At 30.3% G+C, this 23280-nt stretch overlaps 1 protein-coding gene across 5 annotated transcripts in view; it reads left to right on the top strand.

Moving 5' to 3' along the window:
• Positions 1 to 23280, top strand: part of Gtpx (Glutathione peroxidase homolog with thioredoxin peroxidase activity) — a 77240-nt gene that overhangs the window by 16292 nt on the left and 37668 nt on the right. For 2 of the 5 annotated variants that reach the window (XM_075380928.1, XM_075380778.1), the window contains exon 2: positions 10212 to 10314. The exons of 2 other annotated variants lie outside the window; for them this stretch is intronic. In XM_075380928.1, coding sequence (XP_075237043.1) covers positions 10237 to 10314 — 78 coding nt within the window. In that variant the 5' untranslated portion in view covers positions 10212 to 10236. Of the gene's footprint in view, positions 1 to 10211; positions 10315 to 10622; positions 10848 to 23280 lie in introns of those variants that run through there. One more of the 5 variants, XM_075380696.1, reaches the window with a different exon arrangement.

Consider the following 23280-nt stretch of genomic DNA (forward strand, 5'->3'; position numbering starts at 1 on the left):
TTAATATAAATTAGGTTCAGAATCGGGCCCAAAACTGAACAGCCTTGAGGGACACTGATTTCTAATATCCCTTGTTACTGAGCATAGTTTTATTTTAACCTTTTGAGTTCTTCCCTTTAAGTAGGATTCAAACCAGTTAAAGACTAAACCTCTTATACTCGCTTCCTCCAACTTATTTAATATTATATTCTGATCAGAGACATCAAAGGCCTTCTGGGTATCCACAAAGAGGACGCTGACTTTAGAATCTTCATTGATGCTATTTATCGACTTTGAAACAAATTTAAGTAAGGCATTTTTAGTGCTTAAATTTTTCTGAAAGCCAAATTAACACTGAAAAAATTATTTTTATTAAGAAAGTTAACCAGTCTTGATTGTGAAAGCAGGGCTGTGGACCTAAAGTTCTGACATAATTACTATCTCGCTTTTTAACTACCACTACTTGTTTATGTTTATCTGGAAATTTACCCGACTGCAGACTTAAATTGTATAAGTACACAAAAAAATGAGAACTATGTTCACACACAAAGTTTAGGGCATATGAAAAAATGTCATCAAAACCAAATGACATTTTGGTTTTCAGACTATAATTTTTTCAATCTCAAGATAATGTGTAGGCTGTAGGAAAATGGTGGTTCCGACTTCGCTTGAGGTAAAAATATTGTTATATAAATAATGATTCTGAACTGTAATATTCTGAAGAGGTGTTTTTAGTTTCTTTGTGATTTCTAAAAAAATAGCTATTAAAAATATCCTAAACCTCTTGAACCTCGCTAACTATCTGGTTTTAATTCCATATATTTCATTTTTTTTCTATCTTTTTTGTCTATAAGCTGATCAGTTAGTTTCCAAGGTTCCCTAGTATTACCAGTGTTATTAATTAAGAAGTTTCTAAAATATAATTCTTTAGCCTTCTTTATGTCGTATATGAGTCTATTCCTGAATCTACTGTAATATCTTTTTAAATCTAAATTATGTGGTTGATTTTTAACTTTTTTTAATAACACATCTTTTTCTTTTAATTCCATTTTTATAGATTTTCTGATAGCCAGGGTTTAATTTTGATTACATTTTAAGTTTTTCTTTTAAACTGCTTTATTCAGAGTATATGTTTAAAAGTTCATAAAATAGCCCAAAGGCTCTGTATACATCTTTTTCATTAAATACTTAATTCCAAACAGCATGTAAGATCTCATGTTTAAACCCAACTAAATTAATAAAACTATATTGATGTAGAGTGTTGGTTACATTCTGAATTTACTTTTTATATAAGCTTTTTAATATCATCCCAGACTAGTATAAGGGAATGGTCTATAATGCCAGCATCTGCTACAACAGCAAAAAAAAATTTAAGACATTCTTTGAATTGTTTACATTTAATGAAAAAATTATCTACGCACGTGTTTGCATCCAACCTCATAGGGGTGTTGACCATAGACTTCGTAGCATTTGAATGAAGCAAAAATTTGTATTTATTAACAATATCGTTATCCTCTAAAAGATACAAATTTGTATCTCCTACGAGCATCGTTATAGGCTTACTGTTGTGGATATTTAAGAAATTACATAAGTCATTAATAAATACCTCTGATATCGACCAATGATATCTATAAAAAGCAAAAATATTGCAAACATAATTATCAAGAGAAAAGATAAACAAATGCTGTCAGCTGATAAGAAACCGACCTCATCGACCTTGACTGGAATGTTGTTTTGCACATACACTATTATACCTCCAGCTGTATAAGTTTTGTTGCATTTGGTGTAAAGAATATATCCATCAATTTGATAATTATATAGTTCATCATAAATCCATATCTCGGTTAATACTATTTTAGGAAATAATTTTAAAACAATATTATTTAAGAATAAATCAAAATCTGTATGCAATCTCCTTATATTTTGATGGAATTAGAAATAAAAATTTATCTTCCATAAAAGAAAAAAGAAAAGTATAATAAAAAACTTAACAAAATACTATTTAAGAACAGACACCAAACACTATTACACATTATTTAAAGAAAAAAGTAAATAATGATAAAAATTTTAACAAAGCACTATTTAAATTTATTGTCATCATCAACTGAAGTAAGCACAATTGCAGGAGCACTCTCAATTCTGCGTAAAAAAAATTTTTCAACTACATACCCACAGGTACTTGAAACCCTTTTCCTTTTTCAATTCTCTTGCCATTGAAAACACTTCCCTACGATCAGCTGAAAGATTTTTATTTATTTACACTGGATTATTATTTGGCAACTCTTAAGTTCTTCGTTGAGAAGTCCTTCTGCTTAAGATGCCATCTTTTGCAGATCTTCTGGTAAAGTGAACTATAATCGTAGCTGGTTTTTTTTTGGGGTTCTGTTAGTCAGCCTATGGCACACATCTATGTCGCTTTCAGATATTGGGTATTCAAGTGCTTTTGCAACATTTTGAATTACTAAATCTAAATTTTCATCTTTCTGTTTGGGTATACCATGTATTTCTTAATTATTCACACAAGAATACTGTTCGAAGTTTACGAATTTTGTTTAGTAAAATTACATTATTATTCATTTCTCTTGTTAGCTCACCTGACATATCGTCAACCTTAGTTAGGATATGTTGTATTTTTTCTCCTTGAGTTTCAAGTTTTTGTTATACTGCTCTGATTTCCCTTTGGCAAGCTTCATTGGAATACCCTAAATTTTTCTTCATTTCCTGGTTTTCTCTGCAGATTTTGTTAAGTAACTTCACAATATCTTTCATCATAATTGAACTGTCTTCAGCTGCTGATTGCTGTGCAACACTTTCCTTTTTCATTTCACAGATTCACACCGCCAAATTTTATTTTCTTGCTCAACGAAATTAACCTCTTCTTGAGTAAGATCAACGCACTGTGGGTGAAAATTACTGCTGCAGTTGCTGCACACAATACTTTCCGAACCGCGGCACACTGTTTTTAGACAAGTAGAACATAACATATTAAAGTCGGCGTGAAAAACAAATTGGCAAAAGAAATAAACAATCAATAGATATCTTATTATTATATTATTTAAATGACAAATATGTACATGTAATATTGAACACAGTTTAAATATTCTTATTATCACTAAGGTAACCACAACTCCCCAGGCAGAACTTCACCATAAATGCGCTCAATCATAACTGTTTCAATCATTTAGATGTAGTTTACTTTTAAAACCAGTTGGTTCAGTGCTTCTCTTTTGTCAGTGAAATGAAGCTCTGGGAAGTTGTAAAATCTTTAAAGTATTTTTAATTTCTTTCAAGAATTTTATATGCTATTGCAGATTTATGAATTGTAACTCGGCTTATATTAAAAAAAAAACTTTTATACTAAGTAAATTAATTGAAAGTAACATTAATAGTAAAAAAATTGTTTAAAGTAACAATAATGTGTTGTATGGTCACAAAGAAAACTATTTCGATTGTAATTGAGTTGTATTTTTTGTACATGTATAACTGTTTGGGATTATCTTATTATAAATCTGGTTTGCTGTATGAATTTTGGTATGTTTTAAATTATATTAATTCACATTTTAAATTAATATACTGCTGATACTATATGTCACATTATCTTAATTATCTTGTGAAAACTAAAAGGTAGAAGAATAAGAATTAAATATCCAAGATAAAGTAGGATTAAAACCTATTTTGAGAAAGTGTTCCAGAATTAGATTTTGCTACTCCATACATGTAGAGAATAGAAGAAATAACTTCTAGTTATGAAGATTAGAATGGAAGGCAAGAAGTATAAGGGAGAGTGAGTGATAGAAGTTTTACAGAACAGTAGTGGGTGGGAGTGAAGGCTCCAGAAATAAAATGGTCTTGTCAAGCTTTTAAGATTCAAATTGAAATAAAAATATTTGGAATCTGGCCCGCTAGTATATTACAGGAGGATGAATAAGTTACTATCCTAGCTGCTAACCTATAGATAGTGAGAAACAGACTATTTCTCACACTAACAATACTACAGGCAGTTATTGAAGTGGTAAATATCCACATATCCACTTATTATTGGCAGCTATAAGAAATGATTGTTACCTGTTTTCAAAAATAAAATGAGATGATCACAGAGGTAGGATTAAAAAATTTAGCAGATTATAACTTTTATTAAACCATTACATATGATGTCCTTTTTGCTAATTTAAATCAAATACCTTAACATGTTGTTACTGGACCACTCCAAGGTCGAAAAAGGGTGAACAACTTAAAACTGAACCAAGTTGGCTCAGACTGTAGTTATTTTGCTGCTGCTGCTACACTAACACTATTATTGGTTGTTTATACTTCTTTCATCTGTTGTCAGTTGTAAACTGTCCATGCTTTAGTGCAGTGTTGTTTTGTTATTTCTAATTGTATTTTTCCTAAATTACCTTAATCGATTGAGGAAGGAGTTGCTGTAGTGGAAGCCTTTGTGCGTTCTGGATCCTTTCAAGAAATGTGCCAAATATTTGTGGGAAAATTACCAGTCTCCTAGCAAAGAGTATCATGTACAATTTGGTTAAAGAAAGGCATATAATGGTTCTATTTAAAATGCAAAGTGAAATAGGCAACCTTCCATTAGGACTCCAGAGATCATAGTCAATATTCAAAGGCTGTCGGCCCAAAAAAATCTATATGTAAGTTATCACAACAAAGTTTTGTAACATAGACATCTTACCATAAAGATTCTTTATGATCTGAATTTGAAACCATATCATGTAACATCTTAAGAGAATGGACTAACCGAAACATCTTAATTATTGTGAATGGCTTCTGAAAAACATTGTCGGTGAATAGATATACTCAATGTCATATTATCTTATCTCAGACAAGGTATGTTTCATTTATCTGGGCATATTAATTTGCCACACAAAACCTTTCTTTTTCCTGTTTAGCTGCCATTAATTACCATTCAGAAAATACTTCAGAGGATGAATGAGGATGGTTTTAAAGCAATTACTAATAGAGTAAATTTGTTGGTCAGAATATTTGACACAGGTAGTTCAGTATTGAATAAAAAATGAAATTTTACTTGTTTAGTATATGGTGTATTACAATTTATTTCAACAAATTTTCAAAACATTTATTGCATCACTATTTTTGATTTTTATGATATTTGGTATATGATAACTACGCACCTTGTAGGAATTAAAAATATTTTTTGTATTTTTAAAAAAAATTTTCTTGAGCAAGACCATTTTCTAACTTTCCAACAAGTAAAACAGGCAATTTTACCAAGAGCTGTAGAATTCTTATTTTAAATGAGGTAAAAAAGGACCTTTGGGAAAGAGTAAATGTGGAACTTCATTTTAGTGAACTCAAAATTCATTTTATTACATAACCAAATCTTGTAATGTTTACTGAAATGTTTACAAATTGTTTTTTAAAATTTTTTGCCCTAAATAAATAATGAAAGGCTTAGAGTAACAGGCCTGTTTTTTACCTGTTAACTCTTAGGTACTAGTAGTACTTAAAACAAAAAAAAATTGGACTGTTACCGAATGTCCTTCATTAAAAAAAATAGCCACCAAATCTTAGATTTTGAAAATGTCTCATTTTTTGGGCCCAAAAACCACAGGTGGCAAAAATCTGAAATGTTCACAGCAGTAAATACTTTTTTATGTACTTCAAAATCATATAAAATTTTTTTGTTACCCAATAGGGTTGATGAGTAATGAAGCCATCAAAACTGCTAAAAACACTGTTCCTTCTACCTGTGAACAATGTAAAGTATGACTCATACACACAAACTCATGTATAAACACCAAAGTGAATAGACATGCATGGACATGAATGTTTGTGTAATCCTGAATATAAACATTGTAGAAGGCTCAGTTACTCTTTTGATTTCAATGTGATATGTTGCATTGTTGCTAGTATTAATACTGTGGTTAGGTAATGGACACAAATTGGCAAAACGAAACCCAGTCTCGTAATTGATGAAAATGTTATTAAATGTATCAAAGATTTTTACCACAGTTATGAGCACAGCCAAATGATGCCAGGCAAGAAGGATTGTGTCTAAGACAAACTGTTGGGAAGAAAATAAGCATTAAAGCTTCAAAGAGAAACATAATTTAAAATTTGTTTTTAAAAATTTGCTGATAAAATCTAAATTTGTGTTCTGGCTGGTGGGTCGGTACTCTCTCTCCCTCCCTCCTGTTCTTTCCCTTTACCTCTCCCTCTTCATCTTCATCTCTCCCTACCGCCCCTCTTTCTCACACACCTTGTAGTGACTAAAAAATATTTTTTTATATTTAAGAAAAAAAATTTCTTGAGTAATAGACTATTTTCTAACTTGCCTACAGGTAAAAATAGCCATATTCGTCACTTTTTCATGATCTGTACCACTCTTATTATATCTTGTAATGTTTACTGAAGTTACATTTACAAATTGTTGTTTTTTCAAATTTTAGGCCCAAAATATATAATGAAGGGCTTAGGATTTTACCTTTTAACTCTTAGGTACTAGTAGTACTTATAAAAAAAATTGGGCTGTTACCAAGTTTTCTCCATTAAAAAAATGACCACCAAATCGTAAGATTTTGAAAATGTTTCGATTTTGGTGCTCATAAACCACATGTGGGACAGATGGCAAAAACCTGAAATGTTTACAGCAGTAAGTACTTTTTATGAACTTTAAAACCATATAAAATTTATTTAGTTACTCAAAGGGGTTGATGAGTAATAAAGCCCACAAAACCACTAAAAATAATGTTCCTTCTAACTGTAATCAACGTATCCAAAAATACTGATGTGTTGTATTTTTCAGGTATAAAAATTACAACTAAACTCATTAGAATGAATAAATTAATAATTAATAAACAGTTAGTTGCAAAATGATAAATAATTCAAATACATTAACAAGTTGTTCAATTCACTTTTACTTTATTTTACTTCTGCTAATGAAAGTTACGAATAAATCTTGCAATTTTTTATAACAACTTAACTAACATAACTTAGTGCTCCTGCCATTTTTTTATTGATTATAACTGATAAGTCCTCATTCATCTTTGGTGTAATGTGTCCTCTTCCTGTAGTTTACAGAAAAAACTGTAAAGGGGTGATAATCTTTAAACTATTTTTCAGTTGAACCCATGTTTGATTATCCCGCAATGATTTCTTGAATGAAGTATCCGGACCTGTGGATGGAAAAGTGTATTTGATTATCCTCTTCATTTTCATGTATAATGACTTCGCCTAACCACCACTTGCCATCGTATATGCAGCAGACATAATTTTTATATTTTGTCTTTGGTAAACCTATAAAGTAATCAGAAACACTAATAGCCTGCCTTGTGTACAGATACTAATGTAAATGTTTCTGATTCAGAGGTCGCCCGGGCTTTCAGAATACATTTCTGACTTGTTGGATCATAACTGTGAAAGGTTCTTGTTTTTGTGACTGTCGTGATTACCTGATAACGAGAATTCAGCTATTTTCTTCAGTCTCTTGAACATCTTTATTAGAGCAGAAAATAAATCTTATATTTTTAATATTGTCTTTGCAATAATTGTATACTTCAGAAGCAATTTGATTGTTGACTGTTCTTTGAAGGCTTGCTTTAGTCACTGTCCTTTTTACAGTTCCACCAATACAATCACATGGTTCTTTTCCATGGTATGAGGCAAAAAAATGCTATTCAACTGTGATTCAAAATCTTCTTGATGGTAGCACAAATTTATTAAATTTTTTTTGTTTTATACTGGACTGAGGAGCCATCAGAAAAATATAAAAAATTGTCTAACTTGTGGTAACAGTGTTTTTACGTTATTTATAACTTGCTTTTGGAAGCAGAAGAATGATGTAGTATTGTGCTTGAAGTACCCACTAATCATACAGTAGCTTTAGCTTTGTAATTTTCCATTTTTAAAATATCAGAGAAATTGGTGTACTGTGGCACAAGTTTTTGACCAGTGATAACTGGACTTCACTCTGTATCACAAAACAAAAATTTTGAGAGAAGTCTCCAATTACAATATATTCACCCTCCAACAAGTTCTCCTTTTTAGATTATTTAAATTTTTACTAAGTTTATGTAAGTACTCTTGGAATGGAAGAATTTGAGTAGTTAGTTCACAATGGCCAACAGAAACCCACTGTTTGAAGATAATTTCAGAATCAAAATCATCCCAGCTCTACTGCAGTAATCTGAGCACTTCATTAGTGTCTGGACATTTTTCACACTGTGACTGCAGGCACGTTTCATTTTCTATATCATATACCATGGTTAAAAGGAGAATATAATCAAATTTCATTTTTAGAGCAGATAACATGAGTTTTACATATTGGTGGGTAACACACACACACACACACACACATGCACAAAAACAAACAAAGTGAGTACCTGATCTACCAGCCACAACACAAAATTTAGGTCTTAAATCAGCAAATTTTGAAAACCAATTTTTAAATTATGTTTTTCTCTGAAGGCTGTGTACAATTCTTTTAAGTGATATAAGATAACTTTTTTGAATATTAATTTTCTTCCTGTTACTTCACAATCCTTCACACTGTCCTTGCCTGGCATCATTTGGCTGTGCTCATCATTCTGGTAAAAAGCTTGAACATATTTAATAACATTTTCATTAATTACATGACTGGGTTTCTTTTTGCTGATTTGTGGCAAAATTCCACTTCTTTTAAGTAATTGTTTGGCTTGATGTGCGAAATACTGACTAACATTAAACTCATTTTTAACTTTTTGAATCCTACAGCTGATTAGTAATAAAACTTAAAATATCAATTTTTTCCTGGGTTAATGCACTGTTTATCATTTTATCTTTTATTTTAATGATTAATTCTTCATATTCCCTACCTAAATCAGCATAATTTTTTGGTACTAAACTGATTTCTTCTGTAAAAATATTTAAATCAAAGGAATGATTTAATTTGTTGGTAACTGACTGCTATTTTTGTAACTTTATTTTTTAATATTTGTTCCTTTGCACTGCTTGATAATTTTTGAACCTTAATGGGGGGGATTGCCAAGCGCTGAACAAGTTTTATTTGCTGACTCTACTATAACACATTGATGCTTAAATATATCTTGACATTACGGCTTGCTTTCTGTATCATCTTGTGGTTTTTATATTTTGTTTAAGCATTTTGTTCACAGTGCCCTGGCTGAAATTAATTTTAAATTTGGATTGCATGTTGAAAGTGTCAAAAGATATTTCTTGAAGAGATTTCTTAACCGGTTTAGTGTAACAGCTAAATGGGTCAGAAAAACGTTTCCCATTAATATGAAAATATTTATCTAAATATTTAGTTTTATGAAAAGTACAGATATTTTTTTAGAAATATCAATGTTATTTGCTGTTTAGTAAACTCTAAAATATCGTACAATACTCAAGATCTATTGTAAGTCAATTTGTGACATACTGTTTCTGTGTGAATGCCAATTGACACTCCATAATCTGTTTTTCTAAAATGCAAGGGTATAACAATACAATTAGTATAAATTATAAAACTACCAATTGCACCTTACTTTGTCATCCTAGTTTCTCTACAGCTAAAATAAAAATGTCTATAATTAATAAAATTAAAAGTAAAAGGTATCGCATAAAAGAGAGTTTCACTGCTAATAAAATTACTTTATAAACAAGTGTACATTACCTCACTACAGTATTAACACTAGCAACAATACAACATATCACATTGAAATCATAACTGAGCCTTCTACAATGTTTACATTCAGGATTACGCAAACACGCATGTCTATTCACTTTGGTGTTTAAACATGAGTTTGTGTGTATGAGTCATACTTTAAGTAACAAACTATATAGAATCTAAGCTGTTCATTCATTATAGACAAAATATTTTTTATAGTAGGCCTACACTATTATCTGAATAATACATGCTGTGAATTTTTTTGATACATTGTTCATGGTTAGAAGGAAAGGTGCTTTAGGCGGTTTTGATTGCTATTTTGTACTATATTATATATATATTTTAATTAGTAAACAAGTTATGGAAATATGTGGGTGTATGATAAATAATTTAATTTAGTAATGCAGTTAAACATACTAAGTGTGTTTTTTATGTTGGATATTCTTTTTAGTCAAAAATCATTCTCAAAAAAAATTGTTTTGAGAGAAAAATTATTTTGAACATTTAATCTAGTAATATAGTAAATTAAGTATATTTAGTAAATATAATCAACTGCTGTTAGTATGTTGTAGAATATTAAAAATTAATCCGTATTTACAATTTTTTGTTTAAGGTTTTTATTTTGTTGTAATAGTAACATGTTAATCCAATTTGGGCGTTCGTTACTGGCACCTTTCTGTGTCTTGAGAGTTTTTGCACCTAGATTTTCATCTGTAGTAAGTGATATATGCTGTTGTTAGCAATTTTTTGAATGCTCTTGCTATGTAACATGTATTATGATTTACGAGTAACATTTATGTAGTTATCATTTGCTGTTTGATAAATCATAATTTGGTTCCTTTCTGTTCAATTCAAAATTTTCTTTTTAGAAGTATATAAAGTAAATGGATGTTAAAAGTTTTCATTAAAATTAGTGTAAAATAGTGCACTTTTTTTCAATGAAAACTTTTCATGATCTTATCATGTTATAAACATATGGCATGTAAACTTCATTTTCAGACTTTGTTGTTAATACCTGTATTGAATCAACAAAATAATTATGCCTCAGAAACGAAAATCAGTATCATCAAATAGTACTGCTATAAAAAGGCCTTGTAGGATAGTTAAAAAACATGAACAGAGGCGTTCCCTGAAAACAAAGACTACCAGAAAAACGCAGAACAAACAGATAATTAAATCAAATCCTAGCAAAGCTGTAGAAACAAAGCCTGTGAAAAAAGCAAGGGGGAGACAGAAATCTAACTCAGAGGTAGTTGCTTTTCAAACAGTATTTTGTATTCTTCTTTTAGCCTTTGAAATTATTAATATCTTTACTTTTGCTGTAAGGAATTATTTATTCAGATTTCTCTTTCTAACTGTATGGTTTTTTTTATTCTTGAATTTTCATTCTTATTTCACTTTCATATTTCTTTTTTCCCATCCCAGTTTTAATTTGTTTATTGTACATTTCTCCTAAAGTTTTTTAACTTTATTTAATTGCTATTTTATGATATTTTTTGGTGACCATTTATATATATTATACAGTACAGTACTCTATTTTATTTTTTGTACTGCATTTTAAATGTAATTAATATTGGGCTTAATATAAATCTCAGAACTTGGAAATGTAAACTAACCTTTACACTTTATGTAATATTAAGTACATCTATTTTTCCAGTAGATTGCACTTTCAAGTAAAACATAACCTCAATGTAGAAAATACTCTTTCTTGTTTCATTGTTTGTCATCTCAAAAGTTCTGATTTTTTAAAAATTAAATTTTGATTTCTTTTGTGTATCAAAGTATATGCAAAAGTATTAATTTACTATTATCTATTTTGTGTTAGTGCACATTCAATAATGAATTAAAAAAAGAGTTTACATTTATAAAGAAAAAAAACGACGACAGTGAAGTGATGTATGATAAATGCATGAGAATATTTTCTATTGCAAATGGCCATAGAAAAATGCTATTAAACAGCATTTACATACAGCAAAACACAAAAGGGGATTTATTAATGCTTGTTCAGCTAACCTTTGACTAATTTTTTTTTAATCCAAACATTTAATGAAGCAGCTATTAAAAATATTAAGGCAAATGGGCTTACTGTACAATTCAACATAATCACTTATTTTGCATTGCACATCAGAATTTCAACAAAAAAAAAATTTGACCATTGTGCATCAGAATTTCTAAAAAAAAATGTTCGACAAAAATATTCTTGCATATGTACAAATTGTGAAGTGATTATAATTTTGCAATGTGTTTGCATCAAATTCAGTTTCTGAAATTAAGGCTGATGTGTTAGGTGTTAGTTTTTTAAATTTGTTTTCTGATTGATCGAATCATGAGAAGATAGAATTATGTCCAATATTAGTGAGATACTTTACTCTGAAGAAGAACTGAGTTCATGTAAAAATCTTAGAAAAAAGAAAAGCAATTGTCAGGGGAAACTTTGGATATAATTTCAAAATATATTCAAGAAATGATATATACAACATAAAAGATAATAAACCACTTGCCCTTTGAACTGATAATAGTAATTACAACATTGGTGGTGCGGATAGACATTGTGGTAAAAACAATGTTTTTAGTAAAATTCAGACATCAAATTAAAGTATATTAATTGATGTAAATTGTGTCGCACAAATTTTAAATAATTGCATTCAGACAGCAGTAGAATGCCTTCCTGTGGACACTGAAAATATAATTGTAAAGGTTTATTCTGTTTTTTTATATATACAGTGTGAATTGAAAATTTAAGGTATGTATGATAACGTTGATGTGTGATATAAATTATTGGGTTGCAGTAAGATCAGATGGTTAACTCTTAACCAGCCATAGAAAAAATCTTAGTTACTTAGACCTTTAAAGGCATATTTCATAAATGAAGAGAAATGTTCTGCAATATTAAAACAATTTTTTAATGATCATGTGCAGAAGTTTGGCTTTTATTCAGACATAGTCAGGTGTCTATTTTTACCTTGTAATTGTCTAGGTTGACTCTCAAAAAATATCAATGTCAGAAGTATCTTTCTCAAAAATCTAAAATTTAAATTATATGCACGAAGAGAGGAATTATTTTTGCCTTTTAATGCATAAAAAGATTATTAACAAAATGGATAAATCAGGACATGTTAATATCAGTGAATTTAAATCTGCTGTAGCTAATTTTTTGAGACATGCATTGATTATATAAACCAGTGGAACACTGCATTTGAGATGTTGAGATATTGTTATAGGGGTACTTCTTTGCAAAGTTTTTGATGGTCAAAGGTCAAAGCTTAGTATTTGTATTAGTTGATTTTATTTTATTTTGGAAAAAGTTGACCTTAAACTAGATGATGTCAAGTTTGATCAATTTTCCTGCATTAAAAGTTATGCAGATACTGATAAAAGAATGGGTGGACAATAACCATACAGCCGAACAAAAATGGTTTCAAATATTTACACATTCTGATAACAAAAACATTTCCTATATAAATATTTTTAAAATAGTTGATATTACTATGTGCCTTCCAGACGCCTATCAGTATCTACAGAAAGGGTGTTTTCTGTATTAACATTTAAACAAGTAAAGGTTGAGACTGTGAAATCACTTTTAATTACAAAATGTAATCACAACATGGATTGTCTTGAATTCATGGAGTATTTAAAAACCAAAATTGATATCTTAAAAAGGTAGAGTATTGAAATGTATCCATAATTAATTTGATTAAACTGGTTTAACATTTTTTTTATAGTTTTAAAGAAGTAAAATATAATTTTAAAGTTGTTGAAAGTAAAATACATTTTATGTTGAGATTTTAAAAGTTTTTATGTAACATTTTTGCATTGCTCTAGTCCAGCTTGTTTGAATTCATTTTCATATAAAAAGCTCAGTATGTTTGCAATATAATTTAATTTTTTGTACTGAATTTGTCTACAAATAATGGTCACTGTAATGACATTGGAAGTCTATTCTGTTTCTTCTTTTTCTTTATTAACCTATATCTGGTATTTTAATATAAATATAAATTCAGTTTATTTATGTTAAGATGTGTTCTATTAAGTTAATACTGGACAATTATAACAAAATATATAGCTAAATGGATTAAAAAAATTATCTCCACATTCCGATTAATCTGCTTTTACACAGTTTTGTTTTTTGTAAACTTGAGTAAATGTAAAACAGAATTTTTGTTGTAGTTAGAGGTGTATGCATTTGAACATGAAAAGTTAATGTTTCAGATCTTGGTTGTTATTAAAATACCTAATGTAATGTTCAAATGAATATTACATTTAGGGAAGTTAGAAGAGCAATAATTCAAAAAGCAGTTTTCTGATTTAAATAGCATTAAAGGGATTTGATATAGCATCTTCAGCCCATTCAGTTTTAAAAAATTAATTTCAAATATATTTAATGAGTTTTAGGTTTAAAAAAAAGACCCAATTTTAAGAGTGATCATAAGAAATAACTACTTAAATATAAATAATTCCTTCAATATTTTAAGGTTGCTTACCATAGAAATCATCTGTTATTATAAATGTAGTCATTCCAAAAATCAGATTAAAGAAATCTTCCATTGATTTATGTTTTGTCAATAATATATAATGCACTCTAATATTTATGTTAAGTTGTAGCTAAATGATTTTTTTCCCATTAAAAAAAAAAACCTACAAATTATAGAATAATGGTAAGGTAATAAATGAAAAGATAAGTTAATAAAGGTAAATAAATATAATAAAAGAGATTAAAGCTGCTAAATCAAATTATTCTCATTAATATTAACTCATGTTAAATTGATGACATTATTTATTTCAGATGAGCACTGAAACATGAACCGCCACAGACTTATGTACAGTTGCAACATGTAACGTTTAATAAAGGAAACAAAAAATGTAAATTAAATTAAATTCTGTGTTTACATTAGCAAAAATTTATAAATACCCTTGAAATGAGTGCCCTGCATAGCAATGCACTTTTGCACTAGTGTTCATATTGACAATGAAGTAAAACATTGTTGTCAATTTCATCAATTTCTTGTTGAATGTTTGCCTTCAGTTCTTCAATAATGTGTGGGGATTTGATTCAATAACTAACTCCTTCAAATAGTCCTGAAGGAAAAAATCACAACTAGACAAATCTGGGGAACGTGGAGACTATACTGGCCTTTGCTGACAGTTCATTTTCCTGAAAAGTCAGATGAGAACATGTGCTAGATTGTTTAATGTATGACAAGTTGCTTTTTTTTGGAGGAAGTCCTACCCTTTTTCATGCTTTATTAATTGATTATAAACTTCTTCAAAATTGTACGCAACACTTTTGTTTTGAAAGTCTGGTCATAAAATATGGATTGTGCTGTACAATTTCCTGAAACAAGACACTGTACATCAGTCTTATCATCATAAATTGAAGACTTAAGTATCTGGTGAGAATTTTCATTTCATCCAATACCTGGTGTTTTGAGGCAAATTAACATACCCAGGTAAATTAAATTCCTTGTCTTGCATAATTACAACATCCAATGTATCTGGCTGTTTACAATTTTTAATAAGCTAGTCACAGTAATTAAGATGTTTTAGTTAGTCTATTCTTTTAAGTTGTCACACAATATGGTTTCAAATTTAAATCATGAAGAATCTTACCCATTATATACCATTTTTTTAACCAAATTGTGTGTGCTACTCTTCAAATTGTGTATGCTGGAATACTGACTGGCATTCAGAATTTTTTCATGATTATATGGCGCATTTCTTGAAAGGATCCAGAACACATAAGCTTCCATACCCTGGATCGAATAAGGTCTTTTTTGAAAAACAACTGGAAAGAACAAATCTACACTGCACTGAAGTTTGAATAATTTACAACTGATAGCAGACGAGGTAGTAACATTTACAATGTTACTAGTACATCAGCGCTAGTATATCAACACATAATGGCACTTGTATATCAGCATTAAAGTTGACACTCTGATAACTACAATTTTAGCTCGCTCAATTCAGTTTTAAGTTGCTAATTCTGTGTACTATATTAAATTATAATACCTATATATCTTAATGAGTTATGTTAATAACAGATTAGGAATTTGAAACTATTTTGCTTTTACTAATTTAGCAATTATGTTTTGATTATCCTAAAATTGTCATTATGCTGTAATTCTGCTAATTCTGATAGTTGATAGTTGTGTGATTAAAATACTTCCATGTTCTAGATTTCCAGAACAAAAGGTTCATATGATTCAGAATGGACACTTTACTTTTTATTTTCAAATTGAAAAGGTAAAACTCTATAAAGATAAAACATCCTTATACTGCCTGTAGATAAAAGAGGCAACATCCTTGATGTCCAAGAATTCTTGTAATGATTTCACATTTGCAATGGTTCTCTGGATGGGTTGTGACTGCAAAGAAAACTGATTGAATTTTAAATTAGTCTGGAAATCAGGGGCTTATTGTGAACTAAATTCCATTGAATTAATTTGAACTTTAATTAAAAGGTAATTTACCAAAAAAAATTTAACCAATCTACATTTCACATGAAAAAATAAGTAGTGTTAGTATTTTCATAGAGCAGGGTTTGACAAATCTTTTTATGAAAAAGGCCAGATTGTACAAATTTTAGGCTCAGTAGGCCAAGTAGCATACTCTTATGAAATTTACATTGTTAATAGAGCAAAAGAAAAACTTGTAAAATCAATAAATAAATCATAAAAATCAATAGAGCAAAAAAAAACAACAAAAAATCAAGGTTAACATTTTTTATATGGAAGTGACATTTTTACACCTAAACAGTATTTATACAAATTTTATTGACACAACAAATAAAATATTTAAATTTATAAATGTATTATAGAATAGGTTAAATTTTGTACTATTTTAGTACTAATTATTTTTTCTGAGGTAATATTTTATTATACTGGAGTTCAAAATTATTATTTCCTATCTTTAAAGTTGTTTGCAAATGGTCATTTGCTAATAATGATCTGAATTGTAATTTTCCATTCATTATTTTTGAAAATGCCCTTTCACATTCGTAATTACTCCCAAATGTAGAAGTAAATCCCCTGGCATTTGATTTTAATTGACCACATTTATTTTCTGAAAAGTAACTATAGAATTGGGTTAGATCCATTTCTTTAAACATTATTTTTAGTATATCATTGTTTTGCAGATCAGTCCCTTTCAACTGAAGCTCTGAAGGAAGCTCCTTAGTTTTATTTTCAAATGGATTTTGAAATAATAGAAATGTCTTTTGCACTTTTATCAAGATCTGAAAAATGCTGTTGTAACTGTAGTTTAAATTCTGGTAATATATCTGCTGCTAATTTTGAAATTTCTGCTAATTGTAATTTTTTATTGCCTGGAGAATGGTCTAATTTTAATGTGATTTGTGTTTCAAGTAATGGAAATTTTCGGCTATGTGACTTAAAGATAGAATACATTTCACACGTGAACACTGTTTTTCTCTGTAATTTTTAGTTAAATTCGTTAAGATATCCCACAGTGTCTGTAGCAACACTAATTTTCATAGCCATTCATTGTTTGATAATAGTGGTTGTGGTCAGTTATTCTCATTTAGAAAAATTTCTATTACTTCTCAGAGTTCAAAAAATCTCAGTAGAATTTTCCCATTACTGAGCAATTAAACTGCTGTGTGCTAGGGCAAGTCAGGATATTTGACTTTAATCTCTAATAAAAAATCACAAAACTGACGATGATTAAATCCACTAGAGTAAATAAAGTTAGCCACAACTGGTTCAGTGACATATGACAAATTGAGGTAAGTTCATTACTCAAAGAAAGGATTTTTTTTATCTGATTATTGAATTAATGCCATATAATAACAAGTTTAGTACAATTTGTGGGTTGTAGGTACCTCTTGCAGAGAACTAATTCGTCACTTGTCACATAGACTGTGGCAAAATTTTCTCCCTTTTCCTCTCTGCACTAGTCTACTGCCATCTTGATGAAAAATCCTACGAGGGTATATCAAATATAAACGGGATTGTTGTTCCTGAGCATCTACATTTGGTAGGACTGGGCTCGCGCTTCTAGTATGCTTGGATGGGGTCACTAGGAGTAAGGAGAGCTGGCCATTCCACACTCCCAACCAATTCATCAGTAACGCTCACAGTGTGGAACAGCAGGGGCACCGCTCCACTGTGCAATGCATAATTATAAAAAATTTCTTGCTTGTGAAGGAGTTCAAGTGACAGAAATTTTCTGGAGATCGTCTGCAAATTTCGGGAGCCAAACATTGTCAAGGACTTGTGTGTTTGCCAGACATAAAGAATTCAAGGAAGGACAATAACGAGTGGAAAATAAGGAACACGATCATCATCCTCGGATCAGCATTACAGATGAAAACATTTGTGCAGTTTGAGACATTCTTGAAGACAATCGATGGGTAGAGTATTCGAAATTGCAGAACAGGTCAGAGTAAATTATGTAATCTGTCAAGCAATCATCACAAATGACTTGCAGTTCCATAAAGTGTGTGCCATATGGGTCCCTTGCCTTTTGATCGCAGATCAGATGTTTGGAGGTCTGTCAGAGGCTTACAGCAAGGTGTACGAAAGAAGGTGATGAATTTTTAAGTTGGATTGTTGGTTGCGACAAAATGTGGGTCCACTACTACACTCCCCAGTCGAAACAAGCCAGTTTGGGCGGGGCAGAGGAAAGGGGAGCAGACCCAGTAAAAGCCAAGACTCGACTGTCAGCTAGCGAGGTTCTTTCAACTGTTTTTTTTGACTGGTGAGGCATTTTGCTCATTGACTTTTTACATGAGGGACGCACAATCAATGCTGCTTACTACTGTGAGCTGTAGAATGAGTTGAGGGCTGCATATTGCTGCAAAACATGAGACCAACCGATTCGAGAGGCCATCCTCCTCCAAGACAGGCCCCATACTACAGCTCTAATGGTCTCAAAACTAGAAGAAATGCACAGAACCCAACTTCATCATCTTCCCTACAGCCTGGACCTGTCGCCCTGTGATTTTCATTTGTTGTGGTCACTTAAAGAAGCTGTAGGAGGGCAACGATGTGAAGATGACAAGGACAAGGGGGTAAAGGAATTTGTGCACAATTGGCTCCTGACACAACCAGCTTCATTCTACAATGCTGCAATAAAAAACCTTAATTCTCGCTGGGAAAAATGTGTTTCTAAAGCAGGAAACTATGTAGAAAAATAAATTATGTTTGCCTTTATTTTTTAATAAATAAATTTTTAAAAATAATTGAATCCCATTTATATTTGATTTACCCTCGTATTTAAAAAAAAAAAAAAACTGCTCATCATTTACTTTATCAGATTATTTTATTTATTACACCACTTATAACCGATTCAATTAGTCTGTTGCAAATCTCTAGGACTTTGTGGGATTTGTAAAAAAAGTAAAAATACAAAAGTATAAAAGCGACATTTGAAAATTGCAAGATCTATATAAGAAATTATGATGAACAACCCATTAAAATATGAAGGCTTTCTGTTGTAGAATTGTCAAGTTACAGTCATCAAAAGTTGGGTTTTCTGAATTTTTGCTCTAAAATTGGGTCTTTATTTTGAATTTATCTAATAATAAATCTTATTTGAGAAAGTTCTTGAAGGCAATCACTAAATGTAAATTGAATCTGCCGATAAAATTTGGTTTATAAAACATAAAGGCTGAGATGGTTTATTTTGGAGTTATTGATCCTCAAACTTTGACCACACTGTTTATTCAGATAATAGGGGTTATTAATTTACAGAAGGATAGGGTTCTAAAATTGTGTGGGTGCACATAATATTTCAGGTTTCTATAATCGAATGAGTTTGTATTCAAATTTTGTTTTTTTAGTTAAAGGAAACTTCTATCTCTGCTAAAACTGTTCTAAGTGAAAGTCAAAAGCTTTGTTCCTAATCAAGAGTAAAGTTTTTTTTACAACCAAGATGTTATAAGAACAGTTCCATGTATTTTGATTGGTTACAGTTGACATTTTATCCTTACATATTCAATGCTTAATTAATAGTGCGGTTTATTTATGCTTGACTATTTGTACTAGCAAAATGTAAATGGCTACATAAATATATGAGGTAGTAGAAGTCATACTATTTTTTTTTAAAGCATTTTACTGGTAACTTTGCATTCCGTCATTGCTAGTTAATCAGTATTTTGTAAGGTTTTAGAACCTAACCTGCTGTATTTTGCTTTTGTGATTTTTTTATATTTATTGTGTAGTTTATACAAGTATTTACAAGAGTTTTGTTTGAACATTGTTGATTGTTTATATTTTATCTCTTATTGTTCTCATCACATTTACAACATCCTGTTAAGAAAGTTTAATTGCATCAATTTTGTGCCTATATAAATCTATACTTGAGTTATTTATAACATTTGCATTCTTTCAGCTAAAAAATTCTATTAATTTTGTCTGCTTTTATTTTCTGATGTAATGTAGCAAAACGTTTTTAGTAAATTTTTTATTGAGGTCAGCCTGAGCTAAGACGTGAACTCTTGACTTCCCTCCATTTACCATAAAGTAAAAAAGAAGAGTCCACTACTTTAAGCTAGTTAAAAGTGAGATGTTTAAAAATTCTAGAGTCCTTAGCAACACGAAGTGGGTAGCAGACTGATCATGTATGCCACAATTTTATTATTCTTTGGTTCGGTCCTGTACAGATTATGGTTGTTTCACCTGCTCTTCAGCGTATCATACCATGCTTAGAATGCTGGATGCTGCACATCAGCTTTTCTTCACCTTGCCATAAGTGCCTTTACATCAAGCCCTGTCACAAGCATACTTAAGATTGCGGTGGTGAACCATCACTTTGGGATAGATAGGACCAGCTACTAGCATCTTGCTCTACCCATTTTAAAGGACAACCTAATCACCTGCTTTTTGAAGCTGTTCTCGCAAACCCTCATTTATGACTATGAAAACCATCCACGTTATACAGCACCAATGAGTGTTTGTATCCAGATTTACTGTACTTTTTAAATTTTGACACCTATTTTCTCAACCTATCCCTGTTCATATCCTTCATGTAGACTCAACTGTAAAAATTATAATTATGACCTCACCATATATAATAAATATATAGTAATATATAATAAATATGTAATATATAGTAATATATCATAAATATATATCGTCTTTCAGGAAATGTTTTCCCAATTCCTATGCAAGACAAATGAGATGCAGTAGTATATACAGATGGGTCGAAGCAGAATGATAATATCGTTGAATGTGCTTCTGATGTAAATGACAGAACCTTTATACTCAATGCCTGGTATTATAAGTGTCTACAATGCTAAGCTGCACGTCATCAATAAGGCTTTGAATATCATTTACCCAAAATACGATCACATCCTTATTTGTAGCAATTTGTGTAGTGCACTCCAAACTTTAGAAAAGATTTGTATTCAAGATGTCCTATCATCACTGAAATTCATCATGCAATCGTTGAGTTGAACAAGTGAGTTTTTGCTGGATCCCTAGCAACATGTGAATTCCACTACTAAAGATGCATGTAACCAACCGTCTTTCACCACCTGTTTTAATACTACTGATTTTATTAATTCTGTTAAACACTCTTCAAGGAAGATGGCAAGGTGACTGGACTACTATGTAGTAGGTAATAAACTCTGACTCTGATACATCAAGTATACTGTAATGCCATGGAGCTGTTCAATCTGGGATAATCATCATATTTGCTGTTTACAAATATGTTATACTAATCTTACACATGGACACCTAATGAATTGAACCATTGACCCATAAATGTTTGCTGTGACTGCCAACAATTGATACAGTTCCAAGGGGGTCTTGGAACTGTGTGAGTCATGCGACATTACATCGTAGATTTCAATTAGGACCTAACATCCAAGATATTCTAGGAAACATTATAGTGATGCTAATGAATATCTTGTTGTTTCTAAAGGCTAATTATTAAAATTTTTTTTTTTTAAATTATTGTATTATGTTTGTTCTTGGGGATGACTGATAACACAAAACTGTTTTTCGTCTTCCCCCAGAAAAAAAAAAACTTAAAAGATAACTTTAAACCTAAAATAACAGATCCACATTAAGCATCAATTAATTGGAGCTCTTAACTGTTATTTAAAGGGTTTCTGCCCCCTTTAATAAATATTAAATTAGTAAATTATGTTTAAATAAATTATATATCTTTTTTTAGTCATAATTTTTTTTTTTATTACAGTATACACATATTAATCTGAATAAGCATCAACTTCAAGAAAATTTATTTTTATATTTTCCTTATATATATATATATATATATATATATATATATAAAATTGTATAAAAATATATATAAATAAATGAATGTTTGTTTGTTTGTTTGGTCCTATATGCGTTCCTATGCCATTCATCTGATTGCTATGAAACTTTTGTGAGTTGTGGGCACACCCGCGAAGGTTTCCGAGTTTGAACCTGTTAGGTGGCATTGGAGTTGAGATATTTTGAAAAATTTTATTTATCTTCTGAGTTGGCTCATATTTAGAATATATAGTAGTTATGTGAAAAGAAATATTTTTGCAAAAAAATGGCCCGCTAGGTGGCATTAGGATAGAGATATTTTGAAAAATTGTATTTATAATTTGATTTGGCCCATATTCAGAATATGTGTTACATGGAAAAAAAATACCTCTGCAAAAAATGGACCTGCTAGATGGCGTTGGGGTTGAGATGTTTAGAAAAATTGCATTATGGTCCGATTTGGCTCATATTCAGAATATACATCAGTTACATGAAAAGAAAAATTTTTGCAAAAAATATACTCACTAAATGGCACTGTTGTCGAGATATTTACCAAACAAAGAAATACAAACAAACTTTCTTCTATATATATAAAAGGCAGTGTTTGCATGTGTGTCCGTTGTAAACTAAAATACTATTGGACCTATTTACGCATGGGAAAAAGGGAAAGGGGAAATAGGGTGAAAGTGAAAGGTTAAAATTTTGTGAAGTTCCATAATGTTGAGTTTTTTAATGTTTTATCAAACATCAATTGTGTTCATTTAGTCTGTATATATACTCGACTCTAGCAATATCTGAAGCATTCATATATATATATATATATATATATATAAATTAATGTTTGTTTGTCCCATATGCATTCGAAATTAGAATCTTAGATATTTTGAAAAATTGTATTTATGGTCAGATTTGGCTCATATTCAGAATATGTGTTACTTACATGGGAAGAAATACCTCTGCAAAAAATGGATCCGCTAGATGGCGCTGGGGCCAAGATATTTGGAAAAATTGCATTTTTGGTCCAATTTGGCTCATATTCAGAATATATATTAGTTAAGTGAAAAGAAAAAATTTTGCAAAACCTATACCATCTGGTTGGCCCCTTCGTTGAGGTATTAATGAAACAAATATACAAACAGACTTTATTCTTCTGAATATATATATATATATATATATATATATATGTATAAAAGGCAATGTTTGAATGTGTGTCCACTATAGACAAAAAACTACTGGATTGATTTACGCACAGGGAAAACGGGAGAAAGGGGAGAAGGAAATAGTGAAAAGGGGAAAGGGAAATATGGAAGAAAGGGAAAAGGAAAGATGTGAGAATGAGGAAAAAGGGTGAAGTGAAAGGTTTCATTTTACGAAGTTCTGTAATGTTCATTTTTTTAAATGTTTTATCAAACTTTCAATTGTGTTCATTTAATCTATATTATATACACTCAAACCAAAAAA

The sequence above is a fragment of the Lycorma delicatula genome, chromosome 1 (assembly GCF_047948215.1).
Source record: "Lycorma delicatula isolate Av1 chromosome 1, ASM4794821v1, whole genome shotgun sequence".
In the NCBI taxonomy this organism is placed as follows: Eukaryota; Metazoa; Arthropoda; class Insecta; order Hemiptera; family Fulgoridae; genus Lycorma; species Lycorma delicatula.